This window comes from Phytophthora infestans, genomic scaffold (genome assembly GCF_000142945.1).
Source record: "Phytophthora infestans T30-4 supercont1.8 genomic scaffold, whole genome shotgun sequence".
Classification (NCBI taxonomy): Eukaryota; Oomycota; class Peronosporomycetes; order Peronosporales; family Peronosporaceae; genus Phytophthora; species Phytophthora infestans.
In genome coordinates, this window is record NW_003303751.1 from 874,030 (window position 1) to 893,044 (window position 19,015).

Here is a 19,015-nt window from a genome sequence, read left to right on the forward strand (position 1 = left end):
GTTCCCATTTTGTTTGATGTACACAACGTATATTGTTGGAAAGTTCACATAATATCTGAAGGTCGCACACTACGCGCGCAAATACAAAGGAAGACAACAGTTTATTACGGAGGTGCAGGGGTGTAAGCCACAATAGTCATATTTTAAAGTTTTCACATTATTAATAATAGTAATACAATTGTTATTTATTATTAAACGCTGATATAATTTTTATGTGTACTACTACTACAAATGACTGCAAGTAAAAATATGAAATGCCTTGATAATAGTACTAAGAAAATAATACTGTAAATTAAATTAGTACAGCAGTACTACGAAGCCTAAAACAGCATTCTAAATTCAATAAGTACTAAAGTTTCGATTGAGGCCGAAATAAAAGTCCCCAGAGCCTACATTTTTTTTCAACAGCTCCTACGACGATACAGTACGTGTGTGCTCATCAGCGCCTAATACTAATGCTATCTAACGCGTACACAGGCAGCGACCTTTGCGTGGCCTTGCGAACCGCAGCTGAAAATGAGAGCAAAATGAAATTTAAACGGTGCTTTTAAGTACGATGTGTAGACCACATATAATGTGTAAGAAACACAATGTTGATTTTAGCCAATGGGGGCCGCCTTCGCTGCGCTCGGCAGCTTTTTAGCCAATCGACGCCGCCTTCGCTGCGCTCGGCAGCCAGTAGAACGCGCGTATTAGCGTGAGGATTATTAACCCTAGCCCGTTACGGACGTTACAGACGGACAACACACTCCACTAGGGGGGTAAGATTTCATTTAGCTAATTGTGCAAAAATTCGACTAACTACGTCGAAAATTCAATTTTCCATCATGGAGAGGTCCGGCTTTTAGCTGACGACAATGGGAGTGATTTCATCGTTAGATGCAGATGAATGGGACCCGTATTTCCTTCTAGAAACGCTGGACGAATGTATTGGAGACATTACTCCTGGTAGTTCGCCTTTTGGTCAATCGCCGTCGCCTTCTGCTGTGAATACACACGAGCGAGGCGCAAAAGGCCAGGCGGAAGCGTTTGAAGTCGAACAACGCTCGCGATATGCGCCGCTTTCAGCTGACACAGCTACGAAAGGAGGTGGAGGACTTGGAGCTGACACTGAAGCAGTGGCTGGAAATTCGAAGCCAGCGGAGACCTTCCGGCGGACGGGACATCACTGAACAATCCGGTACAACGATCGATAAAACTGTGGACGCAGCTCCTGCTGTGTGGGAGGAGATATGTAAGAATCAACTCTGTCGGCGACTTAAAGCTGAACGAGAAAATACTCGCCTAAAGAGTCAGTACGACGAAGAAATGCAAGTCGCTAAGAAGGTTGAAAAGCTGCTATACTAACGACTTATCCAGCGGAATGCGACCCAGCCCGAGGCTGTCAGACATGTCCGCCGTACGAATCTCCCACCAGGATACATGAAACGTATCGCGGCAGCTCTTTTCGAAGAACTTTCCGCGGGTCTCGAAGTCTGTTATCTCTTGGACGAGTCAGTACTTGGCACGAACACTTGTATTCCTCCCAGTATGGCATCTCGAATGCCACTGTTACGTGGAGGAGTGCAGGGTGAAGAGATGACACTCTTCGATCGAAGGGTGCTACCTTTCGGTGCGCATGCCACTGGCGAGGCTTGGTGGCGATACTTGCACAACTACAGAGGCCACAAGGAGGAGATCTCCACTAACGTGGTTGTGGAGTGTTTTGGAGTGGAGATGAAGGACTGCAAGGCCAATACTTCTGTCACATCTTACGGACAGCAAATAGTACGGCGAGATGTGGAACCGGACCGCATCGTGTACGTCTGGAACGCGTATCTCGAGCCGTTTCTATTCGACAATGAACAAGTCGGCGGCATTTACTTCTTGGAGCAATGCCACTTGATCATCAAGCCGGAAGATGAGGACAATGGAGACGAGGTTTCCTCATGCATGTCAAGCTGTTATGCTGTCACGCCGTATTTTATGGATGCAGCTCTACAGAGTGACCCAAGAGCAGCAGCTCTCGTCGATTTCTTGGTGGGCGCACTGTTCTTCCATATGAAGGCCCATAACGATATGGTCGAGGACCTACTGCTGGATCAAGCTCTGCAAAAACGTAGCCTCTGTAAGTGATGCGCAGTTAATTTCATCGTGTACTGTACGATACAGGAATTGCATGCCTCTAGATAGCAATTGTGTGGTCCACAGTCGTTGACCAACTCGATGACTTCACCTCTGGTCATCTTTGGGTGTCCCACTTCAAGGTGTTGAGGAGATGAGTCGAGAGGTCCATCTTTCTCGCCAATCGACAATGTGACGGTGCGGATGGGTACGCTCGCCTGACCTACTCAGTAGTGGCACAACGTGCAACGACCTCCTCGCACCGCTTTGTGGTCCTCAATCTGCAGGCAATTCCAACCGTGTTCGATGCGTTCCGCTAAGTTTGTTGAGTTTCTTGGTCCTCTGCCAACGTCACTTTCCAATTCACCTTGTCAAAGTGAAGCTCCCCCAACAATAACAAGCTCAATGCCATTCGAAGAGCCAACACCGATGCAAGTGGAGATCCGCTTTAAGAACCTCACGCTAAGTGCAGACATGGTGGAGGTTGATACCGACGAGAAGGCGGAGCTCCCGACCATCACCAACTACGTCAAACATCGCTATGGCAGCTGTTGCTCCAAGAAGATAACGACACGTCGAGAGATCTTGAAAAATATCAGCGGCGTCTTCAAGCCCGGAACTATGACACTTGTGCTCGGACAACCTGGGTCTGGCAAATCGGCTCTCATGAAGGTGCTGAGTGGAAGGTTCCCTATGGACAAGAACGTCATGCTACAGGGTGACATCACCTACAACGGCATGCCACACAAAGAGCTACTACCTCAGCTGCCGCAACTCGTCTCGTACGTAGGGCAAACGGATCAGCATTTCCCCATGCTGTCCGTACGTGAGACGCTCGAGTTTGCTCACGCCTTCAGCGGCCCACAACGTCTTAATGATGGAATACCAGAACGTAATCAAGCTGCTCTGGTAGCTCGAGCCATATCCAACAACTACCCCACCATCGTCATCCAACAACTTGGTCTTCAAGTTTGTCAGAATACTCTTGTGGGTGACAATATGATACGAGGTATCTCGGGTGGCGAGAAGAAGCGCCTGACAACGGGAGAGATGGAGTTTGGCAACAAGGTCGTGTGTATGATGGACGAGATCAGCACTGGACTGGATAGTGCCGCTACGTTTGACATCATCAACATGCACCGTAGCGTCGCCAAGAAACGCCAGAAGACCGTCGTCATCTCGCTACTGCAACCATCCCCCGAAGTCTTCGCTCTGTTCGACAACATCCTTCTTCTGAACGATGGAGAAGTCCTCTATCATGGTCCGCGCAATCAAGTCGTTGAATACTTCAAAGGTCTTGGGTTTGAATGCCCTCCACGTCGTGACATCGCCGAATTTCTAGTGGATCTCTGCAGTGACGAACAATACAAATACCAAGTCAATCTACACGGCAAGACGCATCCACAGCAACCCGTCGAGTTCGCCGAATCGTTCGCACACTCGGAGATTCGTATTGCGACGCTAACGGAGCTGTACACTCCGGTGTCTCCAGGTCTACTTGAAGATATGGAAGCTTACCTGAAACTCTTACCGGAATTCCACCAGTCTTTCTGGACTAGTACCTGGACGCTCATGCGACGTCAGCTGCTAGTGACAGTCCGGAACAAGGCGTTTCTTCGCGGTAAGGCGGTACTGCTCGTTCTCATGGGTCTTCTCTACGCTAGTGTCTTCTATCAGTTCGACTTTGAAGACGTTCAGGTGGTGATGGGCATCATTTTCTTCTCCATCATGTACCTCGCTCTAGCGCAGACCCCCATGCTCCCGGTTTATTTCGCAGCGCGCGACGTATTCTACAAGCAACGACGCGCTAATTTTTACCGTACAGCGAGTTACGTGGTCTCCATGAGTGTCAGTCAGATCCCTATGACGTTGGTGGAGAGTCTTGTATTCGGGACATTGGTGTACTGGTTGTGTGGCTTCGTGCAGACTGCGGGGGCGTATATTTTGTTCGAGTTGTTGCTGTTCTTGACCAATTTGGCCTTCTCGGCCTTTTTCTTCTACGTTTCGTGCGTCACGGTGGATGTCCATGTAGCCAAGCCGTTAGCGATGGTATCGCTGTTAATTTCGATCTTATTTTCGGGCTTCGTAGTTATCCGGACGAAGATCCCGACCTGGTTCATCTGGATCTACTGGCTCGACCCCATCTCGTGGGGACTTCGCAGTCTGGCTGTTAGTCAGTATCGTCATGACGAGTTCGATCAGTGTGTGGTGACTATGAACGGCACCGATTACTGCGCTGAATACGGGATGACTATGGGCGAATATTACTTGAAGTTCTACGATATCCAGACGGAGCGAGCTTGGATCGGGTACGGAATTGTCTTTAACCTTGTTATCTACTTCCTCTGCATGTTCCTCGCTTATCGAGCGTTAGAATTCAACCGTATCGAGACACCGACAACCCTCGTGGCACCTAAGAAGAAGCTGACAACCGACTACGTTCAACTGACAACACCAAAGGCCCAAGAAGGTAAAATACGAGGTGAAATATCGGTATTGTTGTCGACTCGAGAAAAGAACTTTGTACCCGTTACGGTAGCGTTCCGAGACTTGTGGTACACAGTCCCGAACCCACGAACCAAGACCGACTCTATCGAGTTACTAAAGGGTGTATCAGGGTACGCACTTCCAGGCCAAATGACAGCACTTATGGGTGCAACTGGAGCTGGCAAGACGACGCTAATGGACGTGATTGCTGGTCGGAAAACAGGGGGAAAAGTTCGAGGCGAGATCTTGTTGAACGGCTTTCCCGCTACGGACTTGGCGATCAGACGTTGCACGGGGTACTGCGAGCAGATCGATGTTCACGCAGACTCGGCTACGATTCTGGAGGCCTTGACGCTCAGTGCATTCTTACGTCAAGGTAGCGACGTATCATCTGAAAGCAAGTATGATTCCGTGACGGAATGTCTGGAGCTTCTCGAGTTGGATTCGATCGCTGATCGATGTGTACGTGGTTGCTCAGTGGAGCAGTTGCAGCGCTTAACTATTGGCGTGGAACTCGCAGCTCAGCCGAGTGTCCTCTTCCTCGATGAACCGACTAGTGGACTGGACGCTCGTGCGGCTAAAGTCATTATGGACGGGGTACGGAAGGTGGCTAATACCGGAAGAACTATCCTGTGTACGATCCACCAGCCGTCCACTGAAGTCTTCATGCTTTTTGATAGTCTACTGCTACTTAAGCAAGGGGGCGAGACGGTATTTTACGGCGATCTCGGTGATCGTTGCCGTAACCTCATCGACTACTTTGAGGGTATCCCTCACGTACCCAAGCTCCCAGATGAATATAACCCAGCTACGTGGATGCTGGAGGTTATTGGTGCTGGTGTGGACCACTCTGTCGACATGAATGTGAATTTTGTTCAGGAATTTCACGATAGTAGTCTCAAAACCACGTTGAACCGGAACTTGAGTAAGGAAGGCGTGGCTGTGCCGGTGTCGGGCCAAGACGAACTCTCCTTTACCAACAAACGTGCAGCCAGTAACGTGACACAGCTGCACATGGTTACTCAACGTTTCTTCCGGATGTACTGGCGCATACCGACGTATAACTGGACACGTATAGTGGTGTATACTGTCATGGGACTTCTTTTCGGACTGGTATTTGTTGACGCCAACTATACGACGTACCAGGAAGTAAACAGCGGACTCGGGATGATCTTCTGCACCACCGCATTCCTCGGTATCGTATCACTGAATAGCGCTGTGCCAGTGACTTCGGAGCAACGCGCTTCATTCTATCGCGAACGAGCGTCGCAGAGTTACAATTCCTTCTGGTATTTCCTGGGTTTTACGCTCGCTGAGATCCCGTATGTACTCGTATCAAGTCTGATCTTCACTGTAACCTGCTTGCCTCTAGCAGGCTTCACTGACATCGGAGACCTCGCTTTCTACTGGCTAAACCTGACTCTCCACGTACTGTGCCAGATCTACTTAGGTCAACTGCTGTCGTTTGCTATGCCGAGTATGGAGGTTGCGGCGTTGCTGGGCGTTCTCTTCAACTCCATCTTCGTTCTCTTCATGGGTTTCAACCCACCAGCTAGTGCCATCCCACAAGGCTACAGGTGGCTCTTCGATATCACTCCACAGCGCTACTCTCTCATGCTCTTCACTGCACTACTCTTTGGCAATTGTCCGGATGAAGACTATACGCAAGTGACCCAGTCTTTAAAAACGGGTGTGTCAGTGGACATGACCGAATTCCCGAGAGGTTGCCAGATTCTGGAGAACGCACCTCAAGCTGTGGGCAGAATTCCAATTCGAAGCTACCTGGACATCGTGTTTGATATCCGACACGACGATATTCGCTACTACATGCTGATCAACTTCGTCATGATGTTGGTGCTACGGCTCCTCGCACTACTCGCACTGCGATTTATCAACCACCAAAAGAAGTAAAAAGGCATGTTTGTAATTACTAGCAGATTTAAAAAATTTTTTTTTTTCACTTTCAGTAACAATTTTGAAGTCAATTTGATTCTACTACGTAGGTAGCACTGGCATTGATACAAGTTTAAAGTGGATGCAACAGTTCGTGCGCCAGTTTTGAGCTGTTTTTTTTTATTATCTGCTTTTTTGTATTTTCTCGTCGCCTTTTTGAAAACCTCTAACATACAACCCAGCCATGTACAGCTCACTAAGGCCGCAGCGATTCCATCACATCCACAATTTCGTTCGCGACCTTCTCCAGCTTGCGCTTGGTCTCACTGGCGTTGTCGACCCGGTTGTTTTGAGTCTTCAGGGAGTTTGCAAGCTCAAGGCTACTCACAACAACCGAAATGACAGCTATGATTCTAGCACATACCACAATGCCTTTCGTGATAGACCCGCCGTAACGAATCGTAAGCTCGCGGGTTGTTCGGACAACGCGAATGGTGACGCAAAACTTGGCGAGCTGATCAACTAGAATGCCCCGACCGAGATACATAATGGACAGCGAAAGCTGCGAAAGGCGCACGGAGTCGGCAATGCGTTCCAAGTCGAGTTTGAATGTGCCGTTGGTCGCCTTCCACGGTGATAACCCTGGCATTTTCCTCGGTGAAATCTCGCTGATAGCTTCGATCTGCTCCTTGACAAGACCCGCGCTCCAGTGCTGCTTTTGTTGAGCCAGTAGATTTACGAGTCCAAAGATCCCAGGGCCGATTTCGTCGTAGCGCTTTTTGCCTCGAGGAAGATTGCCGACCGATGTCACAATAAACATCGCCCCACGGATATACTCAAGCCCTTGTAACACCTTAGTAGCTTCGTCAAAGTGCGTTTTCACGGCCTCACGTCTCCTCTCAATTTCTGGCCCACATGCGGCATGAGAGATGATGTGGCCCAAGAGAATGACCTGTCCCACGATCGGACTGCACTCGCAGCGACACCAGCTGCGTGGTTACCGACAGTGATCGCGCCGTAATCGGAAATCTTTTTGTCTGCAGCTTGTTTCCACGCGTTGATCACGGCCATGATATCGTTGCGTGCTTTGGATGGGCCGACACGCAACTCGTTTGCACATTTCGCAATGTTTTCGTAGAGCTTGTCAGCGCTGATGAAGTATCTCGAAACAACTGGCTCGGTTTCGAGCAAGATGCGTAAAGCGTGCACACAATTTGCGAGCTGTGCAAACTGGTTTGTAGCTTGACACATAAGCGTTTGAGAGATTTGCTGAAGTAGTTGTTGCTGGTGAACGCAAAATGCAGAATGTGTTATGCTTTGACCCGGACAAAAAGCATGCCGCTCGGAAATCCAAATGATAAGCGACCGCAAAAATGGTATTAGTGTAACAAAAACAAACCGGATTCACCGAAGTCAGAATTTCTTTGTAGACCACGCTCGATCGTAAGATCGTTGGTCAGTCAAGATCGTTTCCGAAGGCATGTTGAGCTGCTAAATGACGATGGTGATGATACCGCTAATGTATGTAGGGAGCTCACTGTTGCGCGCTCGAGCCTTTGGCAGAAAACGCTGGGTACACACACAACATTAAATCTGCTTCTTCTTACTTTCTTTTAGTAAAATAAATGACTACGTGCTTCGAGGGCAAGAAAAGCATTACTATGGAATACGAGTCACTACTGAGGCTACTTCAACGCTTTGCCTACCGACACGGGTTTGGCCAGCGAACGCCAAGTGAGTTAAAGGTAAACATGCTCACAAACTGTAAATGTGGACATTGAAGCGTAATTTGTGTCGTTAACTGTGTATTAGGGCTCTTAATTTGTGTGTTTTGATGATCTAGCTGTAAATTGTGTTGGAGAAGAACGGCAAGACCTTTTAGCTGTTCCAGACGAGCTCGCGAAAACATTCATCACGCAATATGGTTCTTGGGGTACAAGTCTAGTCTACAACACCGATGAAACGGGAATCTACTACGACAGTCCTCCATCAGATATGTTCTCGGGAAACAGGTAAATCAGCCTCCATCACCGCCGAGCAGAAGATTTTCGCCAGATTCACAGCGGTGTACACAAATCGTGCGGACGGTACAAAGTTACCACTGTTGTTTATTGTTCGAGCTCAACCTGGTGGTAAAATCGAGCAGAAAGAGCTCGATACTTATCCAAAGGCACGCATAAGCAAGTCTTTTATTAGAATTTTAGCGTTGATAGAGAAATATATATGTACAGGCCAATCTACACGGCTCAGAAGAAAGCGTGAATGGACTCACGTGTGTGGGAGCTATATCTACGTAATTTACTCGCACAAAATTTGTCAACAGGATCCGTTCTTCTCTTAGACAACCAAGACTGTCACGTTTCAGCAAAGGCCGACGTTATCGTGCCCGATGAACTGGGATCAACTCTAAAAGCGTTTTCAAAAAATGGAGCGTCGGTCTACCAGCCTTTAGATGTGGGTACTATGGCCTTTTGAAGGTCATGCAGAAGAAACACTGGCTGATAGAAAGGCCAACACCTCTACCCCCGGGCAAGAAATAAAAGAAGAAGACTGCAAAGGAGAAACGACTAGGTACTATTTACTGAGCCATCGAAACTTGGGAGATGGTTAATCCCATCACGGTCACGAAGGCATTTCACAAAACGCTTCTAGCTACGTATTAGCAAAATCCAGCTGCATCTTTATTTTGCGGATAATATACGGCTAGATCGTAGTTGAATTTCAAACCTTTAAAATCTAATATAAAAATAAGAGCTAATAATTTAGCACCTGCAGGTGGTAGTTAGATTCTATCCGCCGCTGTATTGCCGGCACAGCAGCCACATTGCCTTGAGCTGTCCTGGGGGTTGCGTGCGATGCATCTACATTACACGTATTTCGATGTTTGTATCAAAGAACGCTCTCCTGCGCAGCACCGCATTATTGTGATATATGCGCGTAGAATGATATTGAACCAAACTGCAACAAACGGCTGCGGAATGATCTAAACCACCCAATGCAACAGTGAGCTGCATTTCAAAGAGTAGCCGAGCAAAGTCGACAAATCTCTTGAAGAGCTTTTCGAATGCGAACTCTGCTCAGTGCGTATAAGCATGTGCCCCCAGGGTACGAAGGTTTTGATGTAGTTTCACTTCCGGTATCGTGGCCCGTTCGTTCCTATCACATACATAGCCAGTTTCATAAAATGTCAGTAGGAATGAGAAAATTGTTACGGGAGGCCGCCTAAGTCGCTAAGCAGCCCCACTTATCGTTCTGAAATCGATAGGTTCCATCTGCAGCGATGAACACTCCGTCAGACATGTGTTCTTTAGCTGCATACATCACGTTAATGAATATATGGTGAGACGTCAATACTATCCCAAAACTCATACATGTCTCGCTGCCCTCCTGGTTTGTGTGATGAAGCTGGTACTTTGTTCCGAAAGAAAAAAAAGACGACGATAAAGTAGCAGAATCACTGCCGTAATCAAATCCGCCTGATCTAGAAAGGCTATGATTATGCAAAGGCGTAGGTGGCACGATTCATTCAAATCCACGTAAGTCTCGACGCACTTTCGAGATCCTAAAGCGAGAAGTATTTTCGGCTCTTCACCTTAGCTTTTTTTGGTATTGGCTTTCGAATATTTTGCTGCAAAGCAATTTCAACATCAATAGATTTATGGTCTTCTTTGGCTCTACATTACTGGAAGCCAAGGCATCAGCTTCAGATTTTTATTGCGGGGTGGTTACCATACTGCAAACAGTCCGAAATGGCACCGGTGTGATCACCCTTCAGTTCCGGAGCAACCAGAACTTGGTCCGATTCTTCAGAACCGTAATGCAGGCTTACCTGACAGAAGCATTCACAGTTCTCGTGGCTTTCTGATGCGAGTTCCACAGCATCGCGTAGCCTTTCCCTTTTCTAGGCCGGAGCCTTCCGACGCTCGTATCCTGGATGCGGACGCATTCTCATACTGTACGTGTATGTGTTTATGAAGCAGAGCTACCCGCACCACCAACTCGACATTTCACGCAAGGGGCCGCCTCATCTGGCCTATCAAGTGGTCTTCAGTGAGACTGGTTGCATTAATGAGCGAACGCTTTGCTCCCAAATGCATACTGGTAGATTGATGTGGAAAAGTGATGCTTGCGTGTACACAAATGATTTTTTCCACAGATCCCACACGGTATATGTGTGTGCTTTTTAATACAGCGCACGCTTGCGACTATCTTCACCGCATTTGTAAGCATGCATATACGTGAATGTTTCTCGAGTGCGTAATGCAGCTATCACGCTATGGCGCGTTTTTTGAATGGTCACGGGACGGTACGTTTTGATCGCTGTAGTGCTCAGTAATGTGAGACTTACTGGCAGTCGGTGGTCTAATTTGGTGGCATTACGTATAATATTTGGTTCTCAGCAACTGTGAAGCCTTTTTAAAACCAATCTGAAACGTAAAATAAAAGGCAAAAAGGGTGGTGGTGGTGGTGGTGGAGATGCTGTGGCCAAACCAAAGGGCAAAAATGTCCCTCTTTAGGACCTAAGGCCCTGGTCCAAGTATTGAGACGGACGTCGTAAAAATAAAGGCTATGATAAAATTAAGCGACGCCCCGGCGTTCCCAAGTACATTCTAACGTTTGCCGGGCGACATTTTTCAGAGTATCACAAACCGTGAACCACATAGGATATGCTGCCACTTCGCCCTAGATCACCGACGAAGCCCCTGCTGCAGCATGCCCTGGCAGCGTCGCAGAGGGGACACCCAAGCAGAATGAAGCGCCGACTTTTGCGTCACCGACCTCCCCAGGTCTCGATATCAAACTGTCTAACACCGCCGTCAACGGTGATACCGTGGTGAACGCCGCCGCTACTCGTGGCACATCGACGCCTAAAAGTGCCAAATAGTCACGATCAAGAGCTATTCCGTCGAGCAGGGCGGTGCCTTGTATCAAGAACTAAGAATTATGATGCGGTTTGACTGACCTAGTCGCTGTGATTGCTTGGGTGATGACAAGAAAATAGGAGCGATCACAACACAGCATCTTGTTAAACCACCTCGTGTTAGGGGCCTTCAGAGCCCTTTCTAGTGTAATGCCGATACATTTTCGCGCTCATTCGCAAGGGCTCGCGTATCTGTGACGACCGCTAGTGCCACATCGACGCTAGCGCTCACAAATGCGAAGCCAGCAGTCGCTGTTGTATCCGTTGTTGTTATTGTACCCATTACTGAGATTGGTCAGGGGAATTCGGCTCTAGACCTCAGAACAGCTCAGACCACCATTCTATGAACGGAGGCCTGGAAGCTTAAAGCAACAAAAACGATACCATGCACGAATCTCGGATATCCAATTAAAACGCTTAGTTTAATTTCAGTCGGCGCCGTTCTGCTACCGCCATAATGATAAATTTCAGCTCTCCTCCTCCTATATCACTAGACGTCAATTCCGTCCAAAACTGTCGATGGAGGGTGAGTTGGAGAAAGGCAGCAATCTATAACTAACCAACACGACGCTATGAGATGTTCACATTGCGATCTTAGGTCATCCTATTGAAACATAAAATACCAAACATGTATGCATGCTCCGTCCTTTAAAGTGCGTGCGCACGTCCGAGTGATGGTTGCCACTGAAACCAGAGTTCTATTCTGTAAGACGGGCTTATGCGATTGAGCGCGCGTTTGGCCGGATGTGTCACCAGGGATTTTGAAAATACACCATTCATCAACTGCATGCTCCCCAGCAAATACATAGCGCTTGGCCTGCATCTCAGTCGGCAGAATTGATAATTGAATACCGGTATGCACTTAAGCTGCAATAAACAGTTGGTTAATTCAAAGAGAGGAGTATGCAAATCAGCTTATGTTCTGCAAACAAGCATAAACAGTGGCAACGTTCCAGTACGCGCTGTTGGCTCTCAAAAATAAGATCATCTCGAGTGTCATGGGCGGGGTACGGTGGCGCTCATGGCACAAGACAGCTCGTACCGAGCTGAACAGGCGCTCCGCAGCGCTCGACCCTGGTGAAATTGATGCCAGCAATGTATACGTGTTGGGTGCTGCGTCGGCTTTTGTCATTTTACGATGCGCTTGTGTCTTGTCGCTCGAGAGCAGGAGACATCACGGGCGACCCACGTCGAAACGGCTGCAGCGCAGTCTTCTCCGCAGCAGCTAAACGTGTAGCTTTGTCGCCCAATACCTTCACAACCGCCGACCCGAGTTTGGGCGAGTGCACAACGACGGCATCAGGAGCTATATTCAGCAAATATTATTAAATAATATCGTCAGCTTTAGCAAACATTACCGATGTAGCCCCTGAACGTCGACTCCATTTCAAATAGTCCGTCAAGTAGTACTCGGGCGTCCAACATAGTCCATCCGTCGGCATTTTAATTTGCTGACAGAGGCTACGGTGTGCGAAGCGCGAAGGGATGAATTCCCCCAGGCCGTCGTCGTCGGGAGATAGATGCTCGTAGAGGCAGAAATAGCGCGAGTGCATGGAAAACGTGGACGACCAGCGTGTGTCTTGACGTAGGACAGGCTGCAGTGCGGTTGTTTGGCCAAAGTAAAATAACACATAATGCTAGTAATGTAAACAATTAATGCATATGAGTATTAAGGACAGTAGTATTCGTACCAAAGCTTGGCCGCTTGCTGAAGTGTGCGCAGTTTACGCATGAGAGATTGCAGCTTTTTCAGATCATCTTCGTGGGATGTGAGGTGCGCACGAGCCGCCAGATTGAGACGGTGGCTTGCGCAGCCGATGCGCGGCACGTTCATGAGACAAACCAACCATTTGTTGCCTGCACAATGTAGCCCACTGAAAACAACACGCCCGTTCAAAAGACGGGAGAAACCGCCTTATCGCGGCGGTGTGACCGTCAGCGCTCAGCGCGTCGCCCGCCCCGTCTATGACCGAAGCCATCGATAGGGGTGGATACCGGACCCTTTATAGCACACAAACGCTACGAGATAGTGCTCGTTGCTATGGGTCCAACCGTCCAAAATAAGATCGAACTCCTTAGGTGTCTCTTCGCCTATAGTTTTCTCGGTAGCTTTCACTACTTTCTCCGTATCACCGTACAGAGCGACTACGGAGATTGGAGGCAAGTTTGTCAACCTAGAGATGACAGGCACAAGTTTGAATAGCTATAGACAACCAGAAAAACGAAACATTAGCTTTCCTGCGAGTCTCCTCCGACTCACAAATCGAGAACGGGAGGTTACACGTGACAATCCACCGCACCCAGCCGAACCGGTTGGTTGTCTACTAAGCTACTCACGGAACGAGAGTTTCCGTAGCCGCGGCACTTGTGCCACGCAGCTCGTCCTCCAGATGGGGGTGGCTCTCTCGGACAAGAGGCATCAAATTGGTATGTCCAGTCGGAGGGGTATACTCGCCGCACGTCTTGCAGCTGTCGGCTCTCCTAGACCGTCCAGGGCAGGCGAAAAGAAGAAGCGGGCGACTTGCTTATTCGAGAAAGTCGGGCTGGGGCGGGACGTGGCAAAGACGCGCATTGTGAATGCGTAGTAGCTGCTAGGGTAATGAGGTGTTTGCGCTTAAGGACAATTTTAGGAGTGAATGCCGAAGTGAAAAGGCTTCAGCTCATGGCGCAAACGGTGAGGTCATGTTTGAATATTGTTGGCAGGCAGCCAGGTAGAGAAAAATCGTAAAGTAATTCAATATGATCAGCTACTACTATTTCACAAAAAATACGACAGTAAATATTTTTATAAGAAAAAATCAGTTTCCAATTTTTAATTTCTTACAATTTGGAATTTCTGCGTTGATCGTGGAAATTTCGAATTGAGCGCACAATACCGCGGACAAATGAAAGTGGGCAAAATGCCTTCCTTTTTTCACTTTTTAACGTCTGCTTTGTATTTCATACTTTATTGAAGTGAATCTTCAGCGTTCACGAAAATGTGAGCTTTCACTAAAAAAAATGGTCCTGATTACATCACTTGTGCTGCAAGACTTGGTCCAGCAGTAAATCCTCCACCATATCGTTGTGAGCCTTCATGTTCGCGAATAACGCGCCCACCAAGAAATCAATCAGCGCTGCAGCTCTAGGGTCGCTCCTCAAAGTTGAGTCCAAGAAGTACGGTGTGATGACGTAGCAACTTGACATGCACGAAGCGAGTTTGTCTTCACTGCTCTCTTCCTCTGGTTTAATGATCATGTGACATTGCTCCAGGAAATAAATCCCACCGACTTGTTCATTCTCGAATATAAATGGCTCCAAATAGGCATTCCAGACGAACACAACACGGTCGCCTTCCACATCCCGCCGTAAGATCTGTTGCCCGTAGGATGTGACTGAAGTATTGGTTTTGAAGTCGTTCATTTCCAATCCGAAGCTCTCCACGACCACGCTGCCTGGATTCTCCCCTTTATGGCCTCTATAACAGTGCCAGTCTCGCCACCAAGCCTCACCCGTAGCGTGTATATTGAAAGGTAAAGTTCTTCTATCAAATAGCGTTCTTGCTTCGCCCTTCACTCCGCCACGTAACAATGGCATAGTAGCAGGGATAAACGACTGTGTTCCAAGTGCGGGTTCCTCCAATAGGTAGCACACTTCGATGCCTGCAGAGAGCTCTTCGAAGAGCGCTGCAGCCATTCGCTTGATGTATCCGGGTGGGAGATTCGTGCGGCGAATATGCTTCGTGACATCGCTCTGGGTCGCATTCTGCTTGATTGTTCGCTTGAATAACAGCTTCTTAATCTTCACAATGACTTGCATTTCATCCTTGTATTGGTTCTTAAGCCGGATATTTTCACGCTCAGCTTTGAGTCGTCGACGAAGTTGATTCTTACAAATATCTTCCCACACAACAGGGACAGTGCTCATGACTGTATGGTTGGCACCGGATCCATTCGTCTTGTCCAAACTTGCGGGAGGTGTCGGCTTACTTCGGATTTCCTGCCACTGCTTTAATGTCAGCTTTAAGTCCTCCGCCTCCTTTCGCAATTGTGCCACCTGGTAGCGACGCTCTTCACGAGCTTTATTCGGCTTCAGTTGTTTCCGTCTTCTCCGCTTTGTCTTCCCTTGTGCTACATTTTCTTGCTGAGCAACCGCAATAGTAGCCGAAATTGGTTGACCATCAATTGGTACACAGTCTTCTCCCTCCAGCGCCTCGAAAAGTATATAAGGATCCAATTCATCACTACCAAGCGATGAAATCACCCCCTCATCACCAGTGTCGTCCACTTCACCATCAAGAAGGCAAGGGCCTCTGCGAGAGTGACGAAATGTAAAATAACATATTATGTGTGTCAAACACAATTGATGAAAAAGAAATGTGTATTTTAAAAATTCAGGTAGCTTTCTATCCAGAGTTGAAATTCTCCAGCGCTTGGTCGAGTAGAAGGTTCTCGTCATTTTCGCTGCGTGACTTTATAGTGGAGCTCACGAAGAAGTCGACAAGAGTTCTTGCCCTTGGGTCCTTCCGCAACTCCGACGTTAAGAAGTAAGGTGTGATGGTGTAGCTGGTAGAAATTCTGGACGAAGATTCGTCTACGCCACTGATTAAATTGCCACCTTCAGACTTGATGCACACGTAGCATTGCTCCAGAAAGTAGATACCGCTGACTTGTTCATTCTGGAAGACAAACGGCTCCACGTACGCATTCCAAACATACATGACGCGATGTTCTTGGATGCTTCGTCGCAAGATCTGCTGTCCATACGATGACGCAGAAACGTTCGCGTTGAAGTCGTCCATTTCCAGCCCAAAAGTCTCGACGATGGTGTCACCTAAGCTTTCGTGAACGCTTCGTCCCCGGTGGTCATGCCAAGCTCGCCACCAGGCCTCACCGGCCTTGCGCTGGCTGAAAGACAGAGCCTTTCTGTCGTACAATTTCTGTGCTTTCCCTTCCACACCACCACGTAGCAATGGCCTTTGAACTGTCGTAAAAGAATCACCTGCTTCCAGCGTACCTGACACCTCTTGGTACAAGGTATCAACGCCAGCGGCAAGTTCGTCAAAGATGAACGCAGCCATGCGTTCAGCATACCCGGGAGGGATGTTGGTACGCCTTGTCTGTTTGTCAGCTTCGGGCCCTGTCTCCTTGGGGCATCCCCCGCTTGTACAGCAGCTTCTGGACACTAATGACCAGTTCTTTCTCCCGCTCAAGCTCCTGCTTTAATCGAGAGTTCTCGCGTTCGGCTGTCAGTCTTCGTTGCAATTGGCGAGCACAGATATCCTGCCATACTGCCGGTACTTCACTACGTTGCTCTACATCCTGGCGTGTGTGTTCCGTAGTCTGGTGTTGCTTGTCGCGTAAATTCTGGAGTTGTTTGAGCGTAAATGTCAGTTTTTCGACCTCGTCACGAAGCTGAATCAAGATGAAGCGACGTTCGTCTCTAGCTTTGTTCTTGTTGAACCTCTTCTTCTTCGTTGCGGTGTCTCGTATGTCTCTCTCATCGAAAGCGGTGACGGTCTGGTCAAGTCTCAATTGTCCCACCAACGAACTGTCGTCTCTAGCTTCATGGTACAGGGTGTCGAAGAGAAGACTGCGGCCCTCCAATGATGGAGGTGTATCGGCATAGTCAGCAGTGTATTCCAGTGTCTCGTCGACGAAGGCTAACAACTCCTCCAGCGGTAATTCGTTTGCCATATTATTAACTGTTCGGTTGTTCGTAAGGGCCTGGTCGGGTAACGATCGTCTCGGTTTCGATCGTCTTCTGCAGCCTAACCCTGAGCCGACCCGGTCGGTTGATTCGCCGATCGTCTTGGTTTTGAAAATGTTGTGTACACTTCACACTTCGAGAACTCGATACTAAATGGAGCAAACCCAGACCACACGCATCGCTTTGGGTGAGGCTGCTGGCTGCAGCGACCAAGCTGCTGTCGATAGCATTCGAGAGCAAACCACGAGCGGTGTGGATGCAGACATCAGCGGCTCCGAGGGGGGAACGGCCGCGCTTCCCAGAGAGCGAGATGCCCAAGCTACCAAGACGACTGCGTCTTGGAGCGACGAAGACGTGGAAGAGCTATTTCGTCTTCGCTACAAGGGACTGGTGAATCGTTTTAAGAATACGAGAGACACGAAGCGCATCAAGTATGCATGGGCACTTCTTGCTTCAACGCTCTCTGTAAATCAAGGGAAGGTACTCACGGATCAGCAGTGCCAAGCTAAGGTAACGTCCACTGGAGTACTAGGGATACCCAAAGCTTGCTAAACCGGTTGTATTGATACAGATGCAGAACATGAAATCGAAGTGGGCGTCGGCGCGCGAGGCAGAAGGACGCACAGGCAACGGTGGACCAGTGAGGCACCCAAAGCACTACACTATCATGAAGGACTACTGGAGAGATGCGACTGGGATGAACAACCGCCCTTATTTAAGCACGGAAGATTCAGACATAATCTTGACAGTCTGTGAAGCTGCAAGTGGCGACGCCTCGATGACGTCGGATTCAGCCTCTTCCGAAAGGCATGAGCGTTGCACCTTGTCAGAAGCATGTTCTGCAAGCTCAAGCAAGCGTGTGAAGCGTGTGCGAACGCAGGGTGAGTGTGTCGAAGCTGGCTTGAGCGCTGTTGCCAAAGGGTTTAGTGAGGGATTGGAGGCAATAGGAAAGGGGCTTGCATCCGTGCGGAACGAAGGGAGCGAAAGCCTTACCGTTATGGTGCAGAAGCAAACGGAGCTGCTTCGGGAGCAGAGCGAGCGTGCCCATGCTCAGAACGAGCAATTACTCAAGCAACTTCAGGCTCAAAGCGAGCAACTGTCCATACAAAACGGTCATATCAGTGAGTTATTAAACTTGCTTCAACGTAGTCGTTAGCTACCCTAGTTAGCTATCTAACTCAAAAGCCTCTGTGAAATCCAACAACGATTCACGTTTTCTTGAACCAACTTCTCTTAGAAATCTCGCTGTTGCATCCGTTGCAGTAGAGGATGCAGAGTTGTCTTCATCGATATTGATATTACTTATCTCTTCTTCCTCGAAAGATGTGCCGTCCTTGATGTCGAGTAAAATGTTGTGGAGCACCATTGTAGCGGCGATAATATCAACCGCTTTTTCAACTGCTTTCGTGTTGAGGCAGCAATTCACGATGCGGAATCGGCCTTTCCAAAGACCAAAAGCACATTCAACAGCCATTCTTGTCCTAGAATGCAGATAGTTGTAGCGTAGCTGCTTACGTGTTAAACCAGCTCCGTCATTTTCCAGATAAGGCGTCATTATAGCTGGGCATATTGCGTAACCAGCATCCCCCAAAAAGTGTGCTCCTGCAGGAAGATATAGCTCGCTATGTTTGCCCAGTACGGATGCTCTCCACGTTTTCTGGTCGGACCACTAGCCTGGACGAACCTCCACACTCATAAACCGCATTTTAGCACTTACAACAGCCTGTAGATTTAGTGCTGGAAACATCTTTCTGCAGTAGTACCCCTCGAAGTCGTCTGGTCGGTTAATCTCCAGCAAAGAACCGTCGATAGCTCCTACTACGCCCGGTATCCCTCCTTTAGCTTTAAAGGCGCTCTCAATTCCTGTCCAGTGTTCTGGCCGACAAGGAAAATGAACGAACTTACGTAGCGACCTTCTCAAAA

At 48.4% G+C, this 19,015-nt stretch overlaps 3 protein-coding genes across 3 annotated transcripts; 2 read left to right on the forward strand and 1 right to left on the reverse strand.

Moving 5' to 3' along the window:
• Nucleotides 1-606: 606 nt before the first annotated feature.
• PITG_06296 (ATP-binding Cassette (ABC) Superfamily) lies at nt 607-6,501 on the forward strand (the record flags this gene model as incomplete). Its single annotated transcript, XM_002998401.1, has 5 exons — nt 607-689; nt 737-761; nt 1,087-1,326; nt 1,360-2,107; nt 2,540-6,501. The coding sequence occupies 5 exons, from the start codon at nt 607-609 to the stop codon at nt 6,499-6,501; spliced, it is 5,058 nt and encodes a 1,685-aa protein (XP_002998447.1).
• A 9,287-nt stretch (nt 6,502-15,788) lies between these two features.
• PITG_06298 (M96 mating-specific protein family) lies at nt 15,789-16,463 on the reverse strand (the record flags this gene model as incomplete). Its single annotated transcript, XM_002998402.1, has 2 exons — nt 15,789-15,891; nt 16,018-16,463. The coding sequence occupies 2 exons, from the start codon at nt 16,461-16,463 to the stop codon at nt 15,789-15,791; spliced, it is 549 nt and encodes a 182-aa protein (XP_002998448.1).
• A 1,200-nt stretch (nt 16,464-17,663) lies between these two features.
• Nucleotides 17,664-18,248, forward strand: PITG_06299 (uncharacterized protein; the record flags this gene model as incomplete). Its single annotated transcript, XM_002998403.1, has 3 exons — nt 17,664-17,840; nt 17,958-18,056; nt 18,102-18,248. 3 exons carry the CDS (start codon nt 17,664-17,666, stop codon nt 18,246-18,248), a joined length of 423 nt encoding a protein of 140 aa, XP_002998449.1.
• Nucleotides 18,249-19,015: the final 767 nt, after the last annotated feature.